This window comes from Leptodactylus fuscus, chromosome 8, assembly GCF_031893055.1.
Source record: "Leptodactylus fuscus isolate aLepFus1 chromosome 8, aLepFus1.hap2, whole genome shotgun sequence".
Classification (NCBI taxonomy): Eukaryota; Metazoa; Chordata; class Amphibia; order Anura; family Leptodactylidae; genus Leptodactylus; species Leptodactylus fuscus.
The window spans coordinates 60710861-60730581 of NC_134272.1; the positions used below are offsets into that span (position 1 = coordinate 60710861).

A 19721-nucleotide genomic window follows, 5' to 3' on the forward strand; every position below is an offset into this window, starting at 1 on the left:
TTCTTTATTTGTAGCCACACATTTATACTGGCCTTCATCGCCAGCATCAACATTACTTATTGTCAACTGATGACAGCCATCTTCATCCTCTTCAATCATATATTTTTCTCCTTCAAGTAAAGTATCATCCTTATACCAACAAATTTCTGGTTGTGGGGAACCTTGAACTACGCATTTGAAGTTAGCTGGTGTTCCTAGTGATGCTGTTGAGTCCAAAATAGGTATTAAGAACCTGGGAGGGGATTCCGTAACTTGGAACTCAAAGCAAGAACTTTCGGAACCTTTAGCATTAAATTGTATAGGTTCATCGGAAGAAGGTTTATCAAAAACATCAAATTGTATATTTAGGCAATTCTCCTGACCTTCTTCACCTTCACTTCCGGTGACAGCGATCAACTCAACGGCTTTACTCACGTCATTATTATCAGTCTGAAACTCAAGTTCAACTTCTATTTCTTCTTCATTCTCATTTGTCACTATTTTATCCACGGTCTGCTCAGAAATCTGAGTCAAGCACTCTGCACCTGAGACAGGAACGTTTGAGGATTCCTTCAATTCCTCTTTAGCAGCGTCTGCTTCAATAACCCTTAACAAACCTTTACATGAAACCTCACCATAACTGTTCTCTGCTTTGCAACTGTACGTTCCTGCATCAGACATGTTCACGTCACATATCATAAGACTTTGCTTTCCTTCTTCTTCCTTTATAACATACCTTGTAGTATCTGGTGTTATGCATTCATTTTCCTTAAACCATTTAACAATTGGAGTTGGCATGCCTTCCACACAGCAGTGAAATTCTGCATTTGATCCCACTGCTACATCTAGGTCAGAAAGATGCACCCCAAATTGGGGTGGTTTATCAGCTACTTCAAAGTTTATCTTAACATCATCACTATCTTTGGAATCAGTGGCTGCACTTTGATCATCAAAAGCCAAAGGAAGCACATCAAGAGAAATGAGCATGCTTTTACTGTCGGGGGAAAATTCAGGAATAGTTATGATTTTCACTTGCTTCTCAAAATCTTTAACTTCACTTTCATCCAACTCAACTTCCAAAAGAATTTCCTGAGGGGAAGGAGATCTTGATGTTGTATGTTGCTCCATATCAAACTCCATTACGTGCTGATGAGTTACAGGAGGAGGTAAAGCACATGATTTGCCATCAAGAGGTAAAATTTCCACCTGGGTAAAACTTTTGGCTTCTCCTAAGGAGTTTACAGCAATACAACTATATTTTCCACCTTCATTCATTTGTATGTTGTGAATTTCAAGTATATGCACATTTGCTTCTTCTCTTATCTTGACTCTGTCTTCTTTTTTGAGTTCTAATGAATCTCTGTACCATTTAACCATCGGTGTGGGACAACCTACGACTTGTACAGCAAAGCTCAACACACTATTCTCAAAAATACGTTTCTTAAGAAGTGGTTTAACAAATGCTGGAGGCTTATCAACCTCTTTGCTTAACTCCTCTGTGTCTTCTTTCCTTTCTTTTCCAGGATCTTCTAAGCCAATTTGTGAAGTGTCTGCAATATCAGGAGAAGCTTCACCTATTTCAGCAAAGTCCAATACTTGTTGGACAGGTGTAAAGAAACGGTCAGGAGAAGTTGCAGGCGTAAGAAATGATTCGCTCAATGGAGAGTAAAACCTCTCTGCAGAAGAGGGTGGAGTATAAAACTGTTCAATTTCAATCGCTTCATCACTGAAGACACTGCCTGCTTCAATTGACATTTCAGATTCTGGAGAAAATGGTCGAGCAGATTGATTTTTATAAAATTCATAAACAGTATCAAAAGTTACATCTTCGACCTCTAGTGATGTTATGCGCCCTGCCTGAAGGTCTTTTCTACTTTTTACATCTTCTGGTAGTGCATAAGGAGATTGTGCAGTAACCTGAGAGTCTGGTACATCATGAGTAGGTTTTGGTACATCATGAGTAGGTTCTAGAACATCATGAGTAGGTTCTGGTACATCATGAGTAGGTTCTGGTACATCATGAGTAGGTTCTGAAATCACATTTTCAGAATAACTTACACTTTCCTTCAAGTAACCATCTCCTTCAGTATCCTCTAAATTACTTCCTTGTATAGCCATATGCTCTCCTTCCTTTTCCGACTCAAGGCTTTCATTGCTAACTATGGTCATTAAATAATCATGACTCATTAAATCTTCACCTTCAAAAATACCAAGGTATGAAATGTCTTCTATTTCATTCAAATTTTGTACATCATCTTTTCTAACCAACTCATCCAAATTTAATCGGAATTTGTTGTCTTCTGAAGGTTGGGTTACTGGTTGCTCAGTCTGTTCACTATCCTCCTTTTTTGGTTTGGTAACCTTTTCTGAATCAATTGGTTTTGCCACTGATGGCTTTAGTTCAGAAGGTGTTACTGGAGTTTTAACTGTAGAACGCCGTCTAGGAGGCGGTGTTGGTAATTCCTTCTTTATACTAATATTTATTGATTCTTTTTGCAATGAGGTGCTTGTGGTTTCAACCAAAGAACTCTTTCGCATAACTGGTCTGTCAGCAGATTTAGTTTTCACAAAAGAATGCCTCCTTTGTGGCACTACTGGTAAGGCCTTCTTCGTTTCTACTGTCTCTTTACTGTCTATGGTCTTTTCGACAGTTTTACCTTCCATTGATTTGTTCTCGGTCTCAACAGTAGACCTACTTTTAATAAAGGAGCGTCTTCTTTTAGGTACCACAGGTAATTCCTTTTTGGTGCCATCACTAATAAGTTCTTTAGACACTGAGCCCACAATTTGTTCAGTAGAACTTTCTGTTACAGCATGAAGCTTAATTTCAATTGCTTCATTGCTTTTTAATTGTAAAACTGTAGATTCCGACTCCTGGGTAATATTTTTATTTTCTACAGTATCAACTGAAAGTGGTAAATCTGTTTTTTCGGTTGATTGTGGAACAGCAATATCTTTACTTTCTGCAGCAATAACTGAAAGTGGTATATCTGGTTTTTCGGTTGATTGTGGAACAGCAATATCTTTACTTTCTGTAGCAATAACTGAAAGTGGTATATCTGGTTTTTCGGTTGATTGTGGAACAGCAATATCTTTACTTTCTGTAGCAATAACTGAAAGTGGTAAATCTGTTTTTGCGGCTAATTCTAGAATAGCAATATTCTTACTTTCTACAGTAGTAACTGACAATGTTAAATCTTGTTCTTCAATTAATTGTGGACTAACATCTCTTTCAACCTTTTCCTCTCCAAGATCCTTGACAAAACTACCAGTGTCAACCATCTCAATTCTTTCAATAGTAATATCACTCTTGGGCCTGTCCTTTGTAATATTTACACTATCATAGACAGAAGATTCATCGGTGCTGGGAACTTTTTCCTTTATGTCTATTTGAATATCTTGATCAATATTTTTCTCATTAATTGTGTAATTAACACCAGGTATAAGATTATCATTGTCTTGTGCATCATAAGCATTCAACTTTGATACAAGTTCAGTTTGTTCAGTGCTAACATTGGAAACAAAAGTTTCTGCTTCTTTATCGAAAATGGTTTTATCTTCTTTCTCTAATTCTGTGATGCTTTGGTGCCATGTCACCTGCGGTTGAGAATCGTCTGATATGATGCACTCAAGAACAGGACAAGTCTCTTCTTTGATATCCACTTTGATTTCATTTTCTTGAGTAACTTCTTTTGCTTTATTGGAGACATCAAAACCAAAGGTAAACTTATGCTTGATTTTTTGCTTATCTGTAGACTTTTTCTGCTGTGTTTCAATTGTTTGGAAACTTTCTTCTAAATCTTCGTATTCAGGAACAGGAGTCGGAGCAGTAACTTTAATTTCCACAGGCAGTGATAATGATGTGTCTGATTTACGAGGTATTGTATAACTCGCCTGAGGTAGCTGAAGACTGAATCTATTAACATCGTCTGTAACAGATTTCTCTTCAGCATTGCCAAGAAATGCTACAAGTTCTTCCTCGTCCTCTACTTCAGTAAAATGTTTAGATATAAGCATCTCACATTTAACAAAGGATTTATCTTCAGTTTCATCCTGTATTTCCCTACTTTTAACTTTAAGGCTGCCAAATGTTGTGTCAGTTCCATATTGGTTGAAAATAACACATGTTATAGAACCTGCATGTTGAGGTTGAACTGTAGAGAATGTTAAAGTGGATTTTGTTTCGGTGGTAACGATGATGAAATTTTCATTACGGGGTACTGTTTTGTCATTGTTGTACCAGGAAACAGTAGGCTGAGGATAACCATTGAAATTACATGTAAAAGTGCATGAGTCACCTGCAAACACTTCCTGAGATTCAATATCATAAGTAAATGTAGGCGAACATGGAAACATCTTCTGGTTGTCAGATCTTTCAGAAACTTCAGACTCATCCTTTAGGTGTTTTTCACTGTCAAGTTTAACTTCCTTCAAAACCGGCAGTTCTAATTGTACATCTTCTTTTTCCAATGATTCATTATACGCATCAGTATATAGACCTTCCTCAACATTTATTTCAGCAGATATTTTTCTGTCTTCATTACCTGGAGTGAAAATTTCTGCCTTTTCATTCTTCCTTTCTGAAGAAATTTTAGTTTCAAAACTTTTTTCAGATTTTATAGTTGCCACTTTCTCTTTCTGGTCAAATAGTACAGGCTGCACTTGGATTTTTGATACACTTTCCTCAATTACTTTAAACGAATCTGAAGATTCTAATTTCATAGGTTCATTTACTTGTTCAAGAGTAGTATCTCTAACCAATTGTTGGAAAGATACATCGGATTCTCGTGTTACTATGGCCTTTTCTTTTTCTTCAATTTCAGGTGATATTTCAGGTACAGACTGCACTTGAATTTTCGATACACTTTCCTCAATTACTTTAAATGAATCTGAAAATTCTAATTTAGTATTTTCTTTTCCTTCTTCGAGTCTACTATCCCTAACCAATGGTTTGAAATGGAACTCAGGTACTGGTTTTACTAAAGCATTCTCTTTTTCTTGAATTTCAGAAGATATTTCAGGTACAGACTGCACTTCAATTTTCGATGCACTTTCCTGAATTACTTTAAATGAATCTGAAGATTCTAATTTAGTATATTCTTTTCCTTCTTTGAGTCTAGCATCCCTAACCAATGGTTTGAAAGAGAAATCAGGTACTGGTTTTATTATATCATTCTCTTTTTCGTGAATTTCATGAGATATTTGAGACACCGGCGGCACTTGAATTTTTGATACACTTTCCTCAAGTACTTTAAATGAATCTGAAGATTCTAATTTTGTATATTCATTTTCTTCTTTGAGTCTAGTATCACTAACCAATGGTTTGAAAGAGAAATCCACTACTGGCTTAACTATAAACTTCTCTTTCTCTTGAATCTCAGGAGATTTTTGAGGTACAGAATGCACTTGAATTTTTGATACCCTCTCCTCAACTACTTTAATTGAATCTGAAGATTTTAGTTTTGTATATTCATTTACTTCTTCATGTCTAGTATCTCTAACCAATGATCTGAAAGTTGCATCAGGTACTGGCGTTAGTACAGGTTTATCTTTTTCTTTAATTTCAGGAGGAATAGATTTCTCACTGTGGATATCCCTCTGCAGCTTATCTGTAATTGAAGATGACAATCCATGTTCATAGGAATACTGTAGTGTTGTAGGTGTAGATGATTGTTTCATTTCAGTGAAATTTGGTAATTCTGGTTGATCATATTCCTCAATTTTATGTTTATCTTCAAGTGTATCCTGTCTTATAGCTAGTGAATCCATCTCAGAATAATATTCTTGAACTTTTTTATCTATATTCCTAAACATTTCATTGAATGGTTTTTCTTCTTGTTTGGTTTCCACCCAACTCTGCTTACTTTCAATGTCTTCTATTTTTTGTTTCGATGAGCCAATCAAATTTAATTTTGGCACTTTGTAGGTATCCGATTTTTCAATCTCTAAATGTTCTCTCTTTACTAATTCCACATCACCTTTTCTACCTCGGACATCAGCAATGTTTAAAAATGGTGAAATGAAAGAATCCTGTTCTGCATATATTTGTTCATTTTGAGCAGACAACTCTTTCTGATCTTGATCCCTTTTGTAGTGATCTTTCACTATCTCTTCTTTGTGTGCTGCTTCTTTTGATGGCAATCGCATTAAGGCAGCTTCACTAGGTATTTGTAAAATTTTTGATGTAACGGGTTTGTTAATCTGAACAGCTTCTGGTATTATTAGAGCTGTAACTGGTTTGTGCGTTTGGATTGGCTCTTTCTCCTCCTTTGTAGGAAGTGGTGTGGCATCTTTATCTGAAATGTCCAAATGACTTTCAACAAGTGAATATATTTTTCCTTCATTCACTACTGTATTTCGTTCATTTGTTGCAGTACCTTTCTGCTGGAAGGACTTACCAATAGCTTCATGAACCATCTCATGTTCACGTAGACTCAGTATTTCGTCTTTAATATTTTTTCTGGGGACATATTCAGATTTATTGGCCTGTGTTAGCTGCATAATTCTATACTTAACAGATTTATACCTTTCAATTGGTTCAGGGGATTCTACTTCTCTCTCTTGCATTTGTATTTTGAGATTACCAGTTATTGGCTTATAGGAATCAATTTCTGCTACCTGTTTTTGTTTTTCTTGATTATCTAAACCTAAGTCAACTTTATGATCATCCTCATGAAAATTTAGTTTGGTTTCTTGACTAACAATCAAAGATTTAGATTCCATTTTAAAATCTATTCCACGTTCCACATGGGGTTCATACCTTCTGTCATGTTTTCTAGACATAATCTGCCCATAGTTTTGAGGCTTTCTGGGCAATTTCCATGCACCAGGTGTAAAAGTATCATGTTCCATAATGTGTTTTTTGTCCTTCTCTTCAATAACTCTTGAATCTGACTCATGAACAAACTTTCTACTGTGTTTAAGATCTTTATCAGATCTTTGTGTATGTTCTTCTTGCACCATTTCCACGTAACTTTGATAGGTATTACTAGCCTGAAAAGGCCCTGGTCGTATTTTTGATCTGACAGGTTCATTCATTTGAATTTCTTCATCCAGTGATTCTGGTTTATTTTCAGTTTCTTCTTTCTGTGTTGGTTCCAATGAAGGTCGATCAGAGAAAGATTCTAATTTTTCAACAACCTTTACTTCTTTGTGTTCTTGCAAAGGCATCCAGTTAATATTATCCCTTGGTATCTCATCACAAGTGTCATCCAAGATTTCATGTGTCATCTGTGACTGAAATATTTTAACTTCATCCTGACTGAATTTCTGAGCTGTTCTACTCACATAACTAATTTCTGAAAGATCTTGGAGTACTTTAGATTGGATGGGTTCATTCATTTGTATGGGCTCTGTCAATTCCAAAGTACTGTCAATTTCTTCTGCTGCTTCATTTGTAATGTTAGCTACAAGATTATCGGGGCTAAATAGCAATTCCTCAGGCTTTGATTCTTCAGTATTGGCCACGTAATCTTTCTGCTGATCACTCTCAATGACAATTTCATTAAAAGTGCTTTTACTGACAGAACTAATATTCTCACTATGAATCAGCGTAGTTTCATCTTCTGCACTCTTTGCAGCTTCTTCTGTTTGCTGCGGCACAATAATTATAATTGGCTCCTGTATTTGTGAAACAGAAATGGAAAGTTTATCCAGTCCAGACACCTTTTTGGGTTCTCCTGGTACATCTAAAAATGTGCTCAGTTTATAGCTTTCCTTTTCAACCTGGAAACTTGTTTCACTCTGTAAAGACTCAACGTCTATATCAGAGTACAACTCAGAGGAGCAAACCGAACTTCTGCTTCCTCTTGCACGTTTAAGCTCCCGCAACCTTTGTAACTTTGCTTGTATTTCTTTGTCCAACAATTTATCACTTTCCAATTTCTTCTTCCGTTGCCCTTTGCTCTGAGTTTCACCTGAAACAATTTTTTCAAAGCTTATGGTTTTGACAATACCTTTTTTAGGGTATTGGTTTCGCAATATCTGATTTTCGTGGCGTTTATCAAAGGGTGATCCAATACATTTAAGGTCAACTTTTAATTTGATTTCTCTCTTTTTCTGAACCAATGAATCAATACTTTCATGTGTTTTCTCAGAAAACCTTACAAAATCTAAATATTTTGGATTCTGCTCTTCTTTCATTGCTACCAACAGTGAAGCTGTGCACTCAGCTGAGCCCTCACTGTTAATAGCAAATACGCGATAACTACCAGAATCCCGGTCTTCCACATGTTTAATTAACAAACTGCAGAAATTAATATGCATATCACTTTCAGTTTTAACCAGCCTGCGTTTGTCCTTTCCAATTGGCTTATTGTTGTGAAACCATGAAACCTTTGGCACTGGACAGGCCACCAATTTACATCGGAAAACAGCAGGCTCCCCTTCCAACACTGATCGAAATGTCAACTTTTGTGTAAAGGATGGCTTAATAAACTCCGACCAGGATCCAATTGAAGATGTCCGACTTGCACATCTTTTAGAGGAGACAAGTCCATGATCCAAGTAGTCTTCTGTATCTGAAAAGGCACTTCGTAAGTCTCTTCGCTTTTCATTCTCACTGAAGAAAATTTCTATGAAAAAACAAAATGAAATCTGTATTTTAAGAACAGCTCGTCTTTAAATTTAAAATTATTTATGTATATATTCATGCTACATAAACTACAAATCCAGAAAAATAGTCACTCACCATATTTGTTCGAATAAACGCAACGCCTTGTTCTTTTTTAAAGATTCTGACGCGAAAATCGTTCGCTGTTTGTTCTTTCTTCAAACTGTAGAAATTTCTTCTTTGACAGACAGGTTAAATCTCAAAATATCTTTAGATAACCTTTTTTTGTGTGTGTGTGTGTGCAAAGCTGTCCGAAAGTTTTAGTGGGTTTAACATGTATTGTTAAAATCTTACCTGACTTGCAGACAGCAGAATAAACGCCCTTTCTGATCCTTTTGAATGTGAGTACAAATCATATTTGTAAAAAATAAGAAATTGTATCTATCCTTAATATATCTGCATTTAAATGAGAAGGCGTTTATTCGAACTAATACAGCCGCATACTTAGAAGGTTAAGCAGAAAACCAGCAAGCAACATTACAGGACAGTACTAGATGCCATCTGCAAGCCATGTAAGGTCTTCAAACGCGTTGTTTAAAATAGAAAAAATAGCATCTTGATAATAATATAACAATTTTATTACAATCTTACAGATTTTATTAACATTTTTTCATGCAATGTCGGAAAGCTGTTAAAAAAAATCTTAAATGTAAAATAAATGAATATCATTGTAAAACCTCAAAAATAAAAAAAACTTTCATGCATAATTGAAAACCATTGAAATATTGATAAATGTAGCATAAGTAAAGTCACTAATTGATAAAGCATTCACATTTTGAATAATACACATCATAGAGTTACCTTGTCTTGACTGACGTTTCCATGGTCTTTGCTTTTAGCATGTATTCTACTGATTTAAATATTAAAATTTACAAAAACATTTTTTTTTCCCACATACCTTTTACTTCGAGTTCAATCTGTTGCTCTATTTTCTCTTGCAGAACCCTTTCCAGTGCTATAAAGGAAAAAGAATATTAAGTTTCTGACCTCTTTTCACGTTTGGGGCAGATTTCTTCACAATAAGACATAGATTTACGATACAGTTTAGACAAAGAATGAGCAAATCTCGATAAAAGAAGATTATGATTCTAAAATAAGGAGAGAATTTAAATTTGAGTTAAATATATTTAGAAAAAAATAATAATTCCAACACCTAAAGCAATACGCTTTTAATATGGCAACACAATAATTGAAGTTACTGACATCAATTATTTGGTGCTGACCGTAGAAAAAAATATTTTAAATTAGTTTTGACGCTCAAAAATTTTTAATCAAATGTATCACTCAAAAAGATTTACCTAAAATCTATATTCTCATGGATATCAAGACCCATTTACCCATTCCTGTCTAATACAAATAACAACCACACTGACATAAAAAAGCACATGCCGAAACAATTTAAAGATTTGAGCGTATGTGATGTGAATGCATTGAGTTCTGTGAAGATCATGTCGATGGATATGTGAACATGCCTTTACATGCCTAATATTTACTTGGAAATGATGAATTTATTACTAAATGTATTTTGTCAATCTTGTTCATTGCATACGCTGATATGCAAGAAGTCACATTTGGAAGGAACATGCAGTTGCCAACCTGTAACTCTCAGATGAGTGTTGCATTCGGCTTGTCCTGCAGCATTAACTATTTTGCAAGTATAGATACCACTCTGCTTTGGAAGAACTTTCAGCAGCTTTAAGCTGCAAAGTGAACCATCATTTCTTAACAAACATGTTGCAGACTCATCAAGCAGAAGTTTGTTGAAGAGCCATATGACACAAGGCGCGGGTATGCCCTTTATGACGCAAAAGAGGGAAACATCGGCGCCTTCCTTTACAAAAGTTTCAAGTGGCATTTGTTCAAGAAACAATGGCGCTATAGCACAAGAGTCTATTATTTCTTCATAAGGTATGACATCCGGAAAGTATTCTTTGCTTCTTTGCCTTTCAGGGCCTTGCGGTCTTTGCGATGGAGTAATAGAAAGGGTTGAAGTTTTCAGTGTGGTTTCCTTTTTGGCTTCGTAAGTACTGGTAATCTGAATTTCTTTGTGAGATTTATAACTTTTTTTATCTGATTCTGATTCAGAGTTTATTTGTGCTACTGCCTTGGTGGTGGTTTCTTGTGCTAGGTAAGAATAAATTTTAGAAAATGTTAGTTTGAGATGGCGATGGTGAATACAGTGCACAATAGTACTATAAATTAGATCCTATTAGATTTAGGTTGTTAGTAGTGTAAGTACTATAAATCATATACTGATGGTTCTTGTAATGTTACGTTTAGTGTAGTAGTAGTGTTATATTAGTGGCAAATTGATGACAATTTTAAGAGACTGGTCTACAATAATAATATTTGCTAACCAATATTTGGCTATATCCAATTATGTGTGTAACATACTAAGTTACAAGAATTTCTAAACATAAATCACCTAATTTTGTATATATCACAATTTTAATTTTGTAAGAACATTTCACAGAAAAATTAAAATTTTTGCTTATTGCAGTAGCAATAACAAAATGTCTGTAATGTCTTAAAACACAACAAACAACATTCTTACTGCATTAATATCTCTATAGGATATATTCTAATAATAATAGAATATAATAAAACTTTAACATTCGTTTACCATTCTAATATTGGCATAGAGATATATATTTTTGTCTGATAGATTGTATTTTAGCTCTACATTTTAGATTTTCTTTATCTATAACATTGTTAGTCCTATGGTTTACTTGTGATTTTTTTTAGTCTATTAAGGAACTAAAGAACCATCATTTCGTTATATTTTTTAAAAAAATTATTAAAAGAAAAATGAATGTAGCATCAACATTAAGCAAAATTAATAGGCACCTTCTACAGTTAGTACTGCAGTGCTTGTTTCTTCTCCAGACTCATTATGTAAAGTGCAACTGTATGTGCCTCGATCTGTTAGCTGAACATTTTCTATGGTGAGCAACATGACATTTCCATTTTGGGATATTTTGACTCTTGTTGTCTCTTGTATTGTTTGTCCTTCATGCTTCCAGGTAACGTCTAGCTTGCCATCTTGTACAGCACAGATAAACTGGGCTACTTCGCCGCACTTCACCGTCATATCATGAAGCTTAAGCAGTATCTTTGGTGCAGGACTGCTAGTGTTCTCAATGGCAGCCTCGGTGACCTCTTCTGAACTACTTTTGGCAATGGTTTCTTGATACTTTGCTTCAACTTTCTTCACAGATGATGCGGTTACAGAAGAACTTTCAGAAACACTTTCAAAAACCTGTACACCTTCTTCAGTGGTAAGCCCTTGTACTGATTTAAATTCTTTTAAGTACACTGTGGCTTCTGACACTGACTGTGTGCTGACAGACTCTGTAACACTTTTCGTAGAACTTGTAAAGCTTTGACTAACTATGGATTGCGCTGTGTAATCAAGCGAAAAAAAAAGAAATTATCAACTAATTGTCCAATATTCCTTATGATAAGAACAAATAGGTTGATCAAGAAGACTTAAACATCACTTGAGAATAGTGCATGCCAAATGCATGCTCGGACAAAATTTGACAAAGGATGAAGAACTGGAAATTCATGCTGACATAGAAGGTTGCATCTTCTTTCGTTGTCGCTTTCCATAATTTTGGTAAAGATTGTTCTTTATGATCCAAAGTAAGAGTGACACCTGTTTTATTACAGGACTAAAATAACTGCAATTGTTAGATAATTTAGCTATGGTTGGTTCAACTGAGAATATCAACGTGAAATGAATTTCATGTCAACGTGTATGATGGAACGATGGTTTACAAACTGTGAACATCAAGAAAGTGAGTTTTTGTGATGTTAATTTTATATGTGCTTAATGAGTGAATATTCAAGTGTAAGATGTGGACACTATTAGTAGGAGTGCAAATGAGTCACAAGTCAACCCAGTGTGACAGTGGATTTTTACCTTCAGTCACTGTTAGGGTGGCTGCACAGAAGGCTTCACCAGCACTATTTCTTGCTTTGCAAGTATATTCACCAGCATTCTCTAAAAAGGCATCCACTATGATAAGTATAGCTGTGTTTGTAGATTCATCAAAATGAAAGACTATATTTTTGGAAGGTAGGACCTTATTTTGGTTGTGAAACCACTGAATTTCTGGTTTTGGAAAACCAGAAACTCTTGCCAAAAAGCGCACGGTTTCCCCACTGTTTACGGTATAGCTTGAAATAGGCTGGATGAAGACGGGACTATGAGCAACCAACTCCCTCTTAAATGACTCAGAAGAAGTAATCTGCTCTTGGGGAGGTGATGCAAAATCTGCAGCAATTTTTTGCCCTGAAACGAAGCATGTTAAGTTTATTTGAAACACTTACCCTAGTAAAAATATAAATTGCTCACTATAAAGGGAGTCTGAGCCTAACATATCAACTGAGCCTCGCAGATAGATAGGTTAGAGTTACCTAAATCAAATAGTGTTTTACCCTTATGAATTGGGGCCTCCAGGGCTAAGATATTGCTGTTTCGGTCAATATTAAAATGATCTTTTTGGAGCAAGGAAAATGCCCACGTTCATTTGTGTATTGACATAAACAACATCTCGGCAATAGAGGAATAGATCTCAAGTGGGAAATATTTGATTCAAGTGACTGTAACCTATGTATCTGCAAGACTGGGTTGTGGTGACTCCATTTAAAGGGGTTGACCACTTTCTAAATAAGTTGAATAAATGTCACATCATACATTACCCCCTCTGCTCAGCATAAGACTCCCATCTATGGGAACATCCATAGCCATAAGATGGAGACAATCATGTGATTCACCATGTGACCATTACCTTAGCTCTCCCTGGATGGATTTATTTGTGCACAGGAGCTGAATAGTTTATCAACTCATGAAGCATCTGCTCAAAAGATAATCCATCCAGGACAGCCAAGAAAGCAATCATGTGGCTGAGTCAAATGAACACTGTCATCATTCATCTTATGGATATGGTGATCGAATGATGTTGATAGATGAGGGCACAGGGATCTTCTGCTGAGAAGTGGGTGTAATGTACAATATGATGTGACTTATGAATGTATGTAACACAACAAATAATGTAGTTTAGGGCATTTTAGTAGACATTTTTAAAAAGTGGTAATCCTCTTTAAGTATAAGCCTGCATATATTTAAGTTTGCACGCTTAGAAAGACAGCCAAAAGGCCAAAACTGAATACATTTCCATCAGATAATATTAAACTAACACCATTGTAAGGGTGCAACCCTGCAGGCATCATGGGAATACAGGGTAGGGCTAAGTGCCAGATTTGTACATTGGCAAGCCAGACTGACAGATTGGACAGTACTGATGTATAGTAACCTGGATACCAATTGGGTGACGGTAGTCAATTGCGAGAAAGAAGGAAATGTTCTTTTCCATGTTGTTTGATGGTTTTATGAATGGTGTATTGTATTTGTGTTTTCTTCCATGTTATCAGTGGTTTGTGTTATTGTATATGTTTGGATATTGCTGTGACACAGAAAGACTGCACCTTTAAAGTATACAGTGATCGACAAGATGGAAAGAATAGACATATAGGCAAGATGGCATAGCAAAGAAACAAGTAGATGCTCAAAGGACAATGAGAATAGGCGGTTACAATGCTGTTCCATGTTCAAGAGGACAACAATATGCATTTTTGAGAAACATATAAAGAGATGGTGTTAGTGAATGAAATTGACAGTGACAAAAAAGACTATGTTAGTACCACTGTTAAATGGTTGCCCTATATATACTACAGAACAGAGACTATAGACAACATACCTTCAAGTCTGAGATTTGCAGTGCATGAAACTTGTCCAAGAGCATTGCTAGCAGCGAAAGTATAGACGCCTTCATCTTCAGCGTAGGCCTCTGCTATTTCTAGTTGATAGGTGTCTTCAAATTGTGTCATTTTAAAGAAGCGTGATGGCTTGATCTCCTTGTCTTTACTGTACCAGGAAACTTTAAGATCTGTATAAAATAATATATCCCAAAAATTATGTTATATGAATTATGTTTAAGGTATGTTGTCCATAGTAAATGTGTGAGAGATTGGTATTGGTATTCATTATGTGAACCAATGGTGTTACTCATACTTTACATTTAAAGGAAATTATCAACCTGGAAATTTATGATAAATCCACCAAATGTGCCACAAATGTCTGACACATGCCAGCCTAGAGAATGAATTCAGATGTCCATTCACTTTTCTGCGATCTTGGCCTTTCAGCCCTGTCTTTGACTCCTTCAGAAATGAATAGATAGAGCCATGTACACACACAGTCTCTTCTTTATTAAGCAGGTCAGTGTCACCTGTCTACACCACACCAAGTGGCTCAATGGATCTTCTCCACAACACCAAGATGGTCTGTGGGCTCACCTCCAACCCACTAAGTCAGTGGGTGATCCTCTTTTCTCTTGCACCTATTGAACACTTATGGGATATGCTATTGATATCCCATAAATATCTGTATTTAGAATACCCCTTTAACATCACTCCTATCCTATGACAGTCCAGTTTTATGGCAATATTATATGGTTTTCATCATATACATAATAAGCTTTGTTTTCTGATATGGAATACCCCTTTAAGTTTTCTCAGTTAGTGTTTGACTTCATTAATGTTCTGGTCGATGACTGAACTAACCTGAGCCAGAGACACGGACTTGGAAAATTGCTGACTGTCCTTCTGCAGTAATGGCATCACGGAGCGGTGAGATAATGGAAGGTGGATAAAGTGGAGCCTCCAAATCTGGTGACACTACTTCTACAAATAGAAAGTAGACAGATTGGATTAGATTCTATATTCAGGTCTGATCGGTAGCTTCTTAATCACAAGCTAAATAAATTTCATACTTAAAAACTAAAAAGGAACAATCTGACAGATTTTGCTAAAAATGTTTAACAATGTTTATAAACCAATAATATGGGGGGGGGGGTGGCTTTTAGGACTATTTCTGGAGACATTCTATAACTTTGAGTCTACTTTTTTCATATGCGGCTATAATTCCATTACCTTCAACAGTCAGTGTTGCAGATGTGCTAGCCATTCCAGAGTCATTACTTGCTTCACATGTGTACAATGCTGCATCTTCAGGGAAGGCCTCAATGAGCAATAGGGTGTATTCCTGGCCATCATGAAGGAACTTGCACTTGAAACCAGGAGAAAGCTTTGTTGAATCTTTAAACCAGGCTACAGTGGGCTGTGGCTTGCCGGTCACTACGGTGCAGAAACGTGCAGGTTTTCCAGATTCTACGTGTACAGGTTCAAGTTTCTGTACTATTACAGGAGGTTCTGGAGCTGTTGGAACAGAAATGTTTCGTTACATAAAGAGCAAGAGATTTTATTTTATAAGTCTTCTACTTTTATACATTATTAAAAGCTGAGCACACATAAGAGTAAAGTGCATTAAAAGGGTATTCCTGGGACTTACATACCCTTAGGATAAGTCATCAGTATGTAAATCGGTGAAAGTCTGACATCCGGAACTCTCTCAGGTTGGTTCTTTGAAGAGGCCATGGCACTCACAAGCACTATGGCCTCTTCCCTGTGCTGATGATGTCAGGTTCATTGGTCACATGGTACAGAAGCACTTCAGTCCCATTCAAGTGAATAGGTCTGAGCTGCAATATCAAGGGAGTATCAGAACTCCTGCAATTTTTGCAGCACTGTGCTTGCTGTTCAGTGAATAGGAATTAGTGCTCACCTGAACAACGCAACTTCCTAAACCATTAGGTCATCAACATAAAAAGTCCCAGAAAACCCCTTTAACAATTTAGTATATCAGGTGTCTAAAATCTTGTCATCTCATTACTTACCATTTACATAAAGAGTGACAGAGCTTCTGTTTTTGCCAGCCAAAAATGAGTATTCTCCACTATCACTCATCCTGGTCTCTGAGATGTACATGCGATGCACACGTCTTTCCACAACGTATTCATATCTTTCTTCAACGTGGAAATTGATATCAATACCATCCTTTAACCATCGAGCATCAACATCATCTTCATTGACTTCAAATTCAACTACGGCTCTTTGTCTCTCGACAGCCTGAAAGAAGAAATATCAGATATTTATTAATTTACGCATTTTAGTATAATAATTTTTTAGCTTATTTAGTAAGTCCAGATGTGTCCTTCTTTACCTTTCCTCTTGGCTCAACAAATCTCAAAATGTGTGGCATGAGATAACTAGCTTTGAGAAACAACATGACTTTGCAATTTGTGTTACGCACAGACAATGTGTATCTGTGTTGTCATTGCGGGTTTGTGATGGGATTTAGAGCTTTTCTAGGGTTTTGCTTGCATGTTGTGATATTGTTTAGAAATTTGTATAGTGATACCATAGTGTGTTGTATTGTGATACAACAATATTTGATGAAAGTTAAAGTTGTACAATAGAACTATGCTTCTTCTATATTAACACCTGCTATATTTATAATAATCTAGGTAATCGTTTAAATGTTTGGAACATTTATTATATAAACTTTAGGATATATACCTCAATCTGTTTTTTCGGAGTTGTGATACGGACATCACGACCTTCTACATGTAAGTTGGCAGTGGACATATTACCGCCAGCAACTGCAGAGTATTGCCCGGCATCGGACATGCGAACAGAAGGAATTACAAGACGATGAACATATCTCTCGCTCTGAATTTTAATCCTAAATTTAAAAGGCACAAAAAAAGATAAAAACATTAAAGATTGGTAAAAATATTCATACACATGTTAAAAGTACATTTCTAAATCTCTGTTCACATTGGGACACCTATTGCCCAGAGCTACGTCAGAAAGATTTTTATCAAATTCTGATGGGCCTCATTTGCTTATAAAGGGGACATCAGGTTTGAACCAAGGTTCAAGATTTTGATGAGAATAATGCTGCCCCATTCTTTTTTTTACAAAAATATGAAACATAAATAATATTTATTTAATAAAAATTAAACCTAATCGAACTTACCTTTCAGTGATTTGGATCTCTTGGCCATCCTTCATCCACTGAACGGTCAAATCAGGTTCAGAGATTTCACACTCAAATGTTGCTCTTTTCTTTTCAAGAACTTTAATTTCTTTGATAGGTTTTCTGAATTCTATGTGACGGGCTAAATGAAAGAAACACAGTGTAAATTAACATTCTAAGATCCCAGAAATAGATATATACTGTGTTGTGTATGTATGCCAGAGTGGGAGCAAAAGTAAAATGCCCCAATGTTTTTCTCTGGGGCCCACTTTTCTAAAAAAAATTCAACAGAAAAGGAGCAATAAAAAATAGTATCCTGATGTGCACGGATAAACTTACCTTCGACATACAAATTGGCTCTAGATGCCGCGTTTCCAGCAACAAAGCTGTATTCTGCAGCATCACCAAAGTGGACATTTCGGATTGTAAGGGAATGAGTCTGTTGTTTGGCCTTTATCTGGCAACGGTCTGTAGACTTGATTTCAACACCATTCTTCAGCCATTTATATGTGATGCCTTCATGGTTTACAGTGACTTCAAAAGTGATGGTGTCTTTCTCTTCGGCATTTATGTCTTTTAACATGGAAGTAATCAGGATAGCTGAAAAAATATAGACAGGATTTAGAATCATTCCAAATCTTCTTTTTCCCTTCTTCTTATATCGTTTGTTTCTATTTTGGCTCATATTTAAATTAATTAATTTATAAATACATAAGGAAACCCTAAATATTTTTTCTGTTTCAAGATATCAGCCACACCCCCTTCTCCCCTCTTACAGCCCTGTTACAAGCTGTAAGACAACTGGCTGGTGAAGCAGTCAGCTCCTCTGCCATGTCTACTATAGGACAAAACTACACCTATCTACAGTATTTCTAGTTATTTTTGATTTCATATTTCCATGTGTAGTATAAATTATACTGACCATAATGATATAAATACAAATAAAACTATTTGCACAAGTATACATACGTTTCACGGTCAAAGTGGCGCTGACTTTGTCGTTTCCGCAGACAAATGTGTATTCAGCAGAGTCCTCACTGCTTGTGTTCATGATAATAAGTTGATGCAGTTTTCCTTGAACCACAATCTTAAATTTCTCACTCATTTCAATTTCAACTCCATTCTTGAGCCAAATGGATGGCACATTGAAGTGAGACACCTCACACTGGAATGAGGCTGTTTTGGTTTCAGGGACCTCAATGTTCTTCATGGTCTTTGTAATGTGCAAGGCTAAGGAGGAACAAAAGTCATGCATTTATTATCGAACAGGTTTTCAAGGACAGCAGGCAATAAAACATTGGTAATGGGGATCATAAGCAATATTAATAATTTCCTTACTTTCCACAAACAGTTTGGCTTTGCACTCGAGTTGGCCAACAACAGCTGTGTATTCCCCAGCATCAGCAGATGTCACATTCTGCAAGACAAGCTTATGAACTTTGCGGTCTGATACTATCTTATGTTTGTCGCTTGGTTTCAGCTCTACATTCTTAAAGAGCCATTTGACTGGAACAGTATCGTGAGAAACGCTAAGTTCAAAGGTTGCTGGTGTGTTTTCCAGAGCAGTCACATCCTTGGGTTTCTTAATAATTTTCACAGCTGAGAAAAAAGATAATTGTATATTAGACGGGTTGTCAAAGCTATAGTTATGAAGATATTCAAAAGTCGATGTATGTAACTTACTCTCAACATGGAGTCTGGCATTAGCGCCAATTTTTCCAAGCTTGAAACTGTAAACTGACTCATCGGGAACAATACAGTTCTTGACTCTCAAGGTGTGCACTGTTCCATCTACTGTGATTTCGTACTTGTTGTTGGATTCCAGTTCAACACCATTCTTGATCCACTGGGCTCCTTTGACATCAGGGTGAGTAAGTTCAACACTGAAAATAGCATCTTGTGTCTCAGTAACAGTTTGGTTCTTTAGTGTCTTCTTTATCTTCACAGCTAGAAAAAGAATATAATCACAATGTTACAAAAAAAACAATTATCCAACAACATTTTAGTCTGCAAAGTTAGAACTTACTAAATGCGGATAAGGCCCTATTCACATATGCGTTCAGTTTTCCGTTTGGGGAGTCCGCTTGGGGACCTCCTGAATGGAAACCTATCTGCATAAAAAAGCGGTTACCAAAGGTAACCCACCGACCCCATAGACTATAATGGGGTCCATGTGGTTTAAAC

The 19721-nt window shown here is 36.2% G+C and overlaps 1 protein-coding gene across 1 annotated transcript in view; it reads right to left on the reverse strand.

Moving 5' to 3' along the window:
• TTN (titin) overlaps positions 1 to 19721 on the reverse strand; it is a 229028-nt gene that overhangs the window by 175387 nt on the left and 33920 nt on the right. Inside the window, exons 31-43 of the mRNA XM_075286035.1 lie at positions 19221 to 19484; positions 18876 to 19136; positions 18507 to 18767; positions 17877 to 18137; positions 17538 to 17679; positions 17075 to 17240; positions 16393 to 16624; positions 15590 to 15874; positions 15221 to 15340; positions 14356 to 14544; positions 11438 to 11992; positions 10187 to 10714; positions 9489 to 9545 (exon numbers count right to left, since the gene is read on the reverse strand). Of these exons, the coding sequence (XP_075142136.1) occupies positions 9489 to 9545; positions 10187 to 10714; positions 11438 to 11992; positions 14356 to 14544; positions 15221 to 15340; positions 15590 to 15874; positions 16393 to 16624; positions 17075 to 17240; positions 17538 to 17679; positions 17877 to 18137; positions 18507 to 18767; positions 18876 to 19136; positions 19221 to 19484 (3321 nt within the window). The remainder of the gene's footprint in view (positions 1 to 9488; positions 9546 to 10186; positions 10715 to 11437; positions 11993 to 14355; positions 14545 to 15220; positions 15341 to 15589; positions 15875 to 16392; positions 16625 to 17074; positions 17241 to 17537; positions 17680 to 17876; positions 18138 to 18506; positions 18768 to 18875; positions 19137 to 19220; positions 19485 to 19721) is intronic.